General features: G+C 32.5%; 1 protein-coding gene across 1 annotated transcript; it reads left to right on the top strand.

Moving 5' to 3' along the window:
- Positions 1–4885: 4885 nt before the first annotated feature.
- LOC130799725 (probable aspartyl protease At4g16563) lies at positions 4886–6721 on the top strand. The gene has a single exon (XM_057662927.1). It carries the CDS (start codon positions 4917–4919, stop codon positions 6399–6401), a length of 1485 nt encoding a protein of 494 aa, XP_057518910.1. The 5' UTR covers positions 4886–4916; the 3' UTR covers positions 6402–6721.
- Positions 6722–10271: the final 3550 nt, after the last annotated feature.

Below are 10271 nucleotides of genomic sequence, written 5' to 3'. Positions count from 1 at the left end.
CTCAAGTTGTAATAAGTTGATTTAATTTTTCGTTCTTATCCGCTGCTAAGAATTTCTTATATCTAGTAGTTCATAATAACACTAATAAAACTCGATCCGCAAGCTTCCCTTAATTTCAAATCCGTTTTTAACTGCCTTCTAACATCCTGGTTTGACTCGGACGATATACACTTGTTTTAAAAGGTCATCCTCTCTTTTCGTACGATCCGAGTTATTCCGAGATGTTACATCTTCAAATTGATTAAATTTTAAATTATTATTTATTTATATATTGTGGTATTTGAGTATGTCTTTATATTTAAATTTAGATGAAGATGAACCAGTAAGACAACATTTTCCGGCAATGCCATCTCCTAGTGGTAGAGCTGTTTTACATGTGTGGTCGTATTTTACAAAACAACCAACCGACAATCCGGATATTTTCTTATGCACTTGTCAAATTTGTGAAAGTCAAGGGGTAAAGCCTTTAGTTTCATACAATTTCAGTAGAGGTAAATACTTTTTAAGTTTTTATACATGATATTTATATTTTGTAAATCAAGAATGTATTAAATATTGTGTTTTGTGAATACGTGTTAGGTGATGGTATGAGATCTTTCAACAAGCATTTGGCAAAGAAGCATGGAATCACAAAAGAAACTCATGCAGTAAGCGGCAGCGGGACCACAAGTGGAAGCCGACAATGGACAATGGACATCCCCGGCGGAGGTATGCCTTTTAAATATAATCGTAAAGAAATGATTGATGAATTTTCTAAATATGTAATTTGTGATGAGTTGCCATTTAACCATGGTGAAAGTAAGGCATACGAGTATTACACTATAACAACTTTGCAACCACAATGTAGAATAATCCCTAGGAACACTCTTAAATGACGCACAATAAAATTATATGCATCAAAGCGCTATGAATTAGTAGAAATATTTAAATCTTTTAATGGTAGAGTTAATATAACAACTGATATTTGTTCTGCTCCCCCACATTTAGAATCTTATATGTGAGTAACAACATATTGGATAAATCATAACTGGTTTATTCAAGAAAGAATAATTGCTTTTGAGTTAATGCTCAAAAGACATACGGGTGATAACATAAAATATAGATTAATAGAGATATGTAAAGAATGGAACTTGTTAGATAAGATATTTTGTTGTTCTACCGATAATGCAACCACCAAAATTAAATGCATCAAACTTTTATATAACGAACTTGCTTTTAGTCTTATCCTTGGTGGTAGATTATTACACGTACGTTGTTGTGTTCATATTGTTAACTTATCTTGCTAAGCAGGTATTAGACAACTAAGTGATTTATTAGATCCCATTAGAGACATAGTGAAATGGCTTAGATTAGGACACATAAATAGAAGATATAAGCAATTATATGACCATTATCAACTAAAATAAGTATATTGGTCATTGAATACTTCTACACGTTGGGGCTTAACCCATGATTTATTAAAAAAGGCTATTGCTTATCGTCCGGTTATAACACAACTGTATATTGAGTGTACGAATAGCCGTATAAGTGATGAAACATGGGAACTAGCTATAGGCGTACAGAAAATATTAGAAGCGTATGTCCACGCAACTAACATTTTTTCATATGTTTATGAACCAAACGTCCACTTAGTAATAAGTGAATGTATTACTATCTTTTATCATCTTCTTAAACATTCGCATAATGATACTAATGTATTTTTAAAGTCGATTCTTGCATATATGATGGACAAGTGGAAGACGGATTTTACTGATTTTCCTTTTATTTATGGAATTGCAACAATTTTAGACCCATGTTTTAAGACGAAAAACCTTACTAAATTAATTGGATTTTACAACCAATCATTAGATCGTCCGCCTAGTAATGTATATAATTAAGTTGAAAATTGTAAAAAGCTTTTAGTAGAACTTTATGATCACTATTCTAGTGTATATAACCCAAGTCGCGATACTCTAGGCGTGCTAGCGTCTCGGCACATCCAACTTATTATAATCCCATAATAGCTAATATAATAAGCCAAGATGATAGTTTTGTAGGACCATCTTCTTCCTCACCCCCCGCTTTATATTTAAAACTAGATAATTATCTTAAACATCACTTTGAAATTGAACAAGGTAGTTATAATATATTAGAATGGTGGAAAGAAAAATCAATAAACTTCTCTATATTATTGAGAATTGCAAAGGATATCCTTGCAATTCCTGCTTCTACTATTGCGTCGGAGTCTGCTTTTAGTGCAGATAGAAGAGTTCTAGATGAAAAGAGATCTCGTCTTGCTCCACATACTATTCAAATATGTGTTTGTAAGAAAGATTGGGATCAAGCTTAGCTATGAACACAAGGACTCAAGAACGATGATGATCCATAGATGATGATGGATACATCTGCATCATCGTCAGGAGGAGAGTCAGCGGAATCATCTAACCAACAAGATGATGATGACGAAGACGAATAAGATCATGAATATTGGACAACGATCAATCAACATTCTACAACTACAAATAAAAGGTATGACAAAGAACTACGTGGGCTTTGATTCCTTCGAGATACGTAGGCAGCTTAGTATTCCTTCGGGATACTAGGTTTAAGTCCATTTTCTCCCTCTTTTTTTATTAATCATCTTTATCGTTTCTTATTAATTTATTTTTTTTCCTTCTTTTTAGTAAATATTTTAATAACGATGACAAACAATGAATTTCACTAATAATCAAGTAATCATCAAAGGTACGTCCGCATTATTATAGTATTTTTATATTATATTTAAAGAATAAATAAGAATGGAACCGATGGTCCGACCCGCCCAACCTAGGATTGAATCGCCGGAACCACCTCATGAACCGCCAAAGAACCATTTCTAATCACTTAGAACCGGAACCGAAACCGGAAACGTTCGAATCAGGTTCCAGATGGAATCGAAACCGGCCCAACCCGGACCATAGCCATCACTAACTACCAAGTTTATTTCATCATGCATTATGCATTGCAATAAGCCAATATTCTTCCCCACTCTTCCTGTCTACCATCCACCTACACGGAATAGCTCCTTTCTTCCATTTCCACTTTTTGGAATTTTTTTATATTTCTTTCATATTATAATACTTGTTACATTATAGTTATTGACAATATTCAGCGTTCATGTTTATATTATATATTACAGGTAATATATAAGAAAAAACATAGTCAAGTGAAGTGTTGTACTTTTTTTAATTAGGAATCTTGTATTTTAGATCGTCTGAGTACATATTTTCATAATATTAATTTTTTATAATTTTTAGATGTGATAGTTCAATATATAAATAATCAAGATAACACATTGAAGTACATAAAATGTCAAGTATAACAGGTATAGTGAAAAAAAGGAATTGTATAAGTAGTTTTTAAAAAAGAATATTATTACTACTCCGTTCTTTTAACTTTGCATTATTTTTATTTTAGATATTTGTTCATAATATTTTCTTTGATTCATATATATGCATTTCTAATTTTTCACACTTTTTATATTATTCACATAGTTTAGCGATCTTTATCATTTTCTTAATACTTATGTAATTAATGGAGGTTGCGATTTGTCATAGATGGAAAAGGGACTATCTCATTGTACTAAATAACATCAATACTTTTGAGATTAGCAATTACTTGAGTTGATTTGAGTCTAATATCATAATAAAATTGTAAGATGTTATGATATCAACATTAAAAAAATTATATTCTAGCTTTTACATAAAAATATAAGTAAGATCATATATTGTCCTTACTAATATGAAAATTATGGACTTGATGATTTGATGCTTAATGATTATTAAAAGTATTTTCTTTTGTTAATTAAAAGATAAAGTCAAATAAATTTTTTAATTACAGCTCCAAACTTAAAAAATAAACTAATATGAATAAATATGACTTATAACCAATCTTCCTATAACATATTAAAATATATTTATAGTATCTTACAATTTTAAAATTCGATTCTACCGATTGCAATCATATCCCTTATCAATCTTTGGTGGAATATATCCCTATTCCAATAATCATGTGATGAAATATACACTTATTTCTATTTAGTTAAACATCGTAACTAAACTAAGGTTGTGTTTGAGAATAAGCATTTCATTTCAAATTATAGATTTCAATTATAAAATCATTAATGTAGAATTTGAGAATGACAAAGTTTGGGAGGTCATTCTCAATCGTCAACTTTAACCATTTGCATAACAATTATGGATTTGACTATCCAAATTTGAAATTATTTTATTTGCCAAAGTACTAAATTTGAGTTAAATTTGTATTTTCAAATAAAATCCTCATTTCTAAACATAGCATAAGTCAATTTGGAATTATACAATTGCTATACTCCCCTATTAATAGGCTCTAAGTGCCAAATTGTGTAGCCATCTATTATTAGCCAAAATTAGATTGTTCAAAATAGTCCTAACAATTTAATATCAGTTAGTCTTTTGAGACACCGTCTTTTTGAGAGAAGTATTTCAATCCCAACCCATTAAATATAAATATCTAGTTATCGTATTTTTAATGCCTACTTATATTATCTTTTATGCTTACTTACCGTATCCTTAATGCCTACTTTCAATATTTAAAATGGGTACTTACATCATTATTAATGTCTACTTACAATATTTTTAAAAATATATAATAGGTCAGCCCAATTAAAGATAGTCTATCAAAAAGACCGTCTCTCACAAAAATTTATAATTTAATATTTATCCGACCTTTTAACTGAACCCAACTTAACCGGCCCAATGACCTAGAATAAATTAACCCCTAAAAAAAACTACAATATTCTTCTCATTTTAATCCTTTATTTTACTCTTCCGGTCTTCCTTTATAATCCCCTTCAAATTCAATTCTTAACTAAGCACCAAACCTTCTTTGCCTCTACTCTCATTGTTCCTACTTACTATATGGAGTACTCTCTTAATTTCTCCATATCTATGGCTTCCTCTAAACTCTCACTCCTACTATCTTCAATCATCTCTATTTCACTAATTCAATCCACATCCCAACATCTATTCCTCCCTCTAACCCACTCACTCTCTACCACAATTTTCAAATCACCCCACCACCTTCTACAATCAACCACCACAATCTCCACCAATCGCCACCGTCACCACACCGAAAAACAACTCTCCCTCCCTCTAACTCCCGGCACCGACTACACTCTTACACTCACTCTAAACTCCCAAACCCTCTCTCTCTACATGGACACCGGAAGCGACGTCGTTTGGTTCCCTTGTTCACCCTTCAAATGCATGCTCTGTGAAGGCAAATACAAACCCGGATCTCTCTCTCTCCTCAACATCACCAAATCATCTCTCATCACATGCAACTCACGTGCCTGCTCTTACGCTCACTCATCCCTCTCCTCATCCAATCTCTGTGCTATAGCAAAATGCCCAATTGATGAAATCGAAATGTCGGCTTGTTCTTCTTATACTTGTCCTCCATTTTACTATGCTTATGGCGATGGAAGTTTCATTGCTCAGCTCCACAAATTAAACCTACAAATACCATCAAAGTCTAAGGAAAACCCATTAATTTTAAACAATTTTACATTTGGGTGTGCTCATTCAAGTATTGGAGAACCCATTGGAGTTGCTGGGTTTGGTAGAGGTGTTCTTTCTTTACCTGCACAATTAGCTAATTTAAATCCTAATTTAGGAAACCAATTTTCTTATTGTTTAGTTTCTCACTCCTTTGATTCTACTAAAATTAGAAACCCAAGTCCCCTCATAATCGGAAAATATAAATTAAGATCAGATTCTAATGAAGTTTTTCATGGGTTTGTGTATACTCCTCTGTTGGATAATCCTAAACATCCTTACTTTTACTCTGTTGGGTTAGACGCCATTTCTGTTGGAAGTCAACGCATCCCTGCGCCTGAGAATTTGAAGAGCGTTGACCGGGAAGGAAACGGCGGCGTTGTGGTGGATAGTGGGACTACTTATACTCTGTTACCAACTGGTTTTTTCAAATCGGTGGCGGCTGAGTTGGAACGGCGAGTTGGGAAGGTGGTTAAGAGGGATAGGGAGGCTGAGTTAAGAACCGGGTTGAGTCCGTGTTTTGGTTTGGAATTGGGTAAACGGAATTTAGGGTTTATAGTGCCGAATTTGGTATTGCATTTTGGAGGGAATAATTGTAGTGTGGTTCTTCCGATAAGGAATTATTTTTATGAGTTTATGGACGGTGGTGATGGAGTGGAGGAGGGAAGGAAAGTGGGGTGTTTTATGGTGATGGACGGTGGTGATGATGGTGAAAGTGGGCCCGGTGCTACACTTGGGAATTATCAGCAACAGGGTTTTGAGGTGGTTTATGATTTGGAACGGCGGCGGGTTGGGTTTGCTCGTAGGAAGTGCGCAACTTTGTGGAATAATCTTAACCAGCGGTAACGTGCGCTGGTGGTTGTGATTGTGAGGAAAAGTTTATTATTTAAGGGGTTGACTTTTGTGATTTGAGTCAATGGGGTTAAAAGTATATATTGACCACATCCTTTGGAAGGTCATGTCCGTTTAGGATCGTACAATGAGAAATGGAGTATAATATTTTTAGGAAATTGTAGATATGTGATGGTAAATAAAAATAAATAAATTATATGAATGAAATTAAAATATAATTAAAATATATTTTTATAAATGAGAAAGAGAGTGATTAGTTGTTGTCTAAAAATATAAATAATATAAAATAAAAAAACAACGCATAATTAGAAGAAAGTGGATATATTAAACGATGATAAAATGGAAATAACACATTAAAAAATGGAGAGGAAAATAAGGAAAATGTGTATAAAGATTAGATCTCATGTTGTAAATATAGTACTTGTACTTGTATGTTTTTCAAAGTATCTTTGGTCTTCATAAAAGCTTAATTGTGTAAAATGCAAATAAGATTATGATGTATTTATTGTTATCACATTTATTATTTTTTACTAGTTTCGATCTTTTGAAATTATGATGAGATATTTCTTTAATTTCTTTTGCATTATTGTTGTTGGTATATTATGTAGCTAATTCGACTAGGTACAAACAAAATGATTTTCTCAAGTACTAATTCTGCTTTTAGCGTTTGGGTTAAAACCACTATAATGTCTAATGTTAGTACAAGAGCCAAATCAACACTTGATGGAGATAATATTATCACTAAATGATTCAAACCCGAAGTTACACTGTATTGTGAGCAATAATGTGGGTGTAAGGGGGTTGAGTGGATTGATGGTAGGGATGAAGCAATAAAGATGTGCTTTGAACGAGGCGTGGGTTGTAGAGGAAGTGCCTTGAACAAGGCAAGCAGCAAATGGAAACAATAAATGCATTTGAGCTGGTGCTCGTTCGAGCACCCTGGTGCAGGGCCCAAGTTGAGTTTCTGATTCGACTTAAATTCGGTGAGCACATTTGGGCTTTTGAGATAGGGTATATTATTTTGATTTAGAGGCTGTATAAGGTCCCTAAATCAGGTTTAAACATAAGGGGAAAAGGGCTAATACATGGGAAAAGAAAGCTTGAGAGTGTAAAGAGTTACTAATGTATTAGATGAGTGAGCACCATTAAAGTTGCAAGTCTTAAGCTTAATATTGTGTAATCTAGCATTGTGAATAGTATTTCATTAATGTAATATTGATTAGTTTATGAAATATAATCTCATTTGAAGGGCAGGAGTCCAAGGCACCATTTATCTCTTTGTGTGTACTTTTTTCATCAAAACTTCAACCTTTTAGTTGCTTTTGTTTGTATTCTATTTTCTTACTACCTTCTATATCTTTTGTTGCCATTTGAGCGTCCAAACACCTTTCCTTTCATCGTTGGATACACAAACCTACATTTTAGGTGTTAATATTGTTTGATGTCCATATGACTTGAATTAAATAGAAAATATTTGAGCATGTGAAGATGAAGTACTTAATATAAGAGTGTATTGAATAAGTTATATTATTTCAATAATTACATAGGGTATAAATACACATAGAAACTAAAGAAGGAAATATTACAATATAATATGTTGCCTAACTAATAAATTACTACAACTAAGGAAGGAATAAGTATAAAATAATATGTTGAAATTAATACAAACTACTACATGATTATGAGAAAATCATGCATCGGAAACTAGCCGTTTGGCACATATTTAGGAATGATAATGATATTCATATTCTTTCCTTAATATTCAATACTAATGATTGTCCATTGGCAAGCGCAAAACGGCATACTGTACGTATAGGACCTCATTATCGAAGGGGATCTAAAATATCCATTTTTTATATTTATTTAATTTATCATTTTAAATACTGTAAACATAATAATTAAGTAATAAATAACAAATATTATTGGTAGATGTTGATAGATGGCCCACGTTGCATTCTTTTACTTTCATTCATAAATTATATAAGCAAGTGTAATGTATAACCTTAAGAAGCTTAGCCAAAAATAACTCTAAGTGATAAATAATTATAATTTAATATATCACAAACTCAATCTTAATATTTGATACCCCTTTCAAGTTGGAGCATGGTTGCAAATGTTTAGCTTGCGCAAAAGAAAATGAAATTGTTCTAATGAAAGAGCTTTTATGAAGATGTACACACTGTTTATGAGTGGAGACATGAGAAGAACACAAGGGTACCATAATGAGTTCCATTACGTACATTATGACAATCAATTTCAATATATTTTCATGCGCTCATAAAAGACTTGATTATTAGCAAAGTGTAACGCAACTAGACCAAAACAATATAGTTTCATTGGCACGGAAATAATAACTAAAAGATCTAAAAGAATAACTCTCAACAATTTTAGTTCATTAGAGAGTGCTGTCATGAAGCGATATTCAGCTTCAGTAGAAGAGTGGGAGGCATTAATATGTTGTTTCTCAATCTTTCAGGATAAATAAAAAGGACAAAAAAAAATAAATATCATGTTAAAGGACAACTTAACTAAGTTGAGTCACACCATCCGCACACTAATATGATCAAGAGAGTTAAAAGAAAAATAAGGTGTACCTTCTAGATATGGAACAACACGAAGAGCGGTGCCCTAGTGTTCAATGCGGTATGCGGGGCATGCATGAATTGTGAGAAAATTTGAAAGACAAATAGATAAGTCGGCGCGAGCAAGAGATTGAGTCCAAGTGATAATATCTAAGGTGTGCTTATGTTTACATAAAAAGAAATTCCACGTGGTAATTCTAAAGTTTTGAGTTTTTTAGCGGTAATTAAAACTTTTTAAAAATTCACGCGGTAAGCTTGAGTTTTACCAAATTGTTCCAGCATGACCTTTTTGCACATAAAACGTTAGTAAACGTTAATTTCAAAGCTTTAAGGTTGTTGTACGCCTATTTATACAACTCACCTTTCAAATGCCATCAATTTTAACCTTTTCCTCCAAAACATAAACCCTAACTCTACCATATTTCATCTAAATTATATTTTTCCCCCAAATCCAAAGATAGTCCTAACTCTACCATATTTCATCTAAATTATATTTTTTCCCCTAAATCCAAAGATATTAGAGTTAGGGTTTATGTTTTGGGGAAGGTTGAAACTGATGGCATTTGAAATGGTGAATTGCATAAATAGACATACATCAGCCTTAAAGCTTCGAAATTAACGTTTGCTAACGTTTTATGTACAAAAAGGTCACGGTGGAACAATTTGGTAAACCTCAGGGTTACCGCATGGATTTTTTCAAAGTTTTGGTTTACCACGTGGAAAACCCGAAACCTTAGAATTATCACGTGAAATTTCCCAAAAAAATATCATTTCTCCCCACTAATGACTTCATGATTAAGAGTATATTATATGACCCCTATCTGGATCCTTTTGATATTTTAAGGGCCCTAGGCAAAATAATATAATGAGGCCCTTTTTATATAATACTACTTTCTTAAGGCAAAGATATTTTCTTAAGTTTCATCCCCCTTTTATCACTTTGAAAAAAAATCTTATGATAATAGTGCTAATTGTGACATTTAAGGTATCAATATCATGAAATTTGTCAAATGTCACAAAAATATTTAGTGACACTTGTAAGAAGTGTCACAAAAAGAAATATTAGGATAATACTCTAAAAATAGTGACGATTGGTTGAAGTGTCAAAAATATTGCATCACAATTAAAATTTTTTTAGTGCTCGAAATACAAAATCTCAAATGAGCTACAATCAAAATAACAAAACGTTAAAATGAAACCCTAATGGAAACAGATTCAAATAGGTAAGCCTCAATCTTATGACTAAAGCCATTTGAGAAAGGAACAACGAGAACACATTATT

The sequence above is a fragment of the Amaranthus tricolor genome, chromosome 14, assembly GCF_026212465.1.
Source record: "Amaranthus tricolor cultivar Red isolate AtriRed21 chromosome 14, ASM2621246v1, whole genome shotgun sequence".
NCBI lineage: Eukaryota > Viridiplantae > Streptophyta > Magnoliopsida > Caryophyllales > Amaranthaceae > Amaranthus > Amaranthus tricolor.
Note: the sequence above shows the minus strand (reverse complement) of the source record. Positions and strands in the feature narration are given on the sequence as shown.

Excerpts from the sequence above, each read along its gene's own strand:
- LOC130799725 (XM_057662927.1), top strand. The coding sequence starts at position 4,917 with ATGGAGTACTCTCTTAATTTCTCCATATCTATGGCTTCCTCTAAACTC.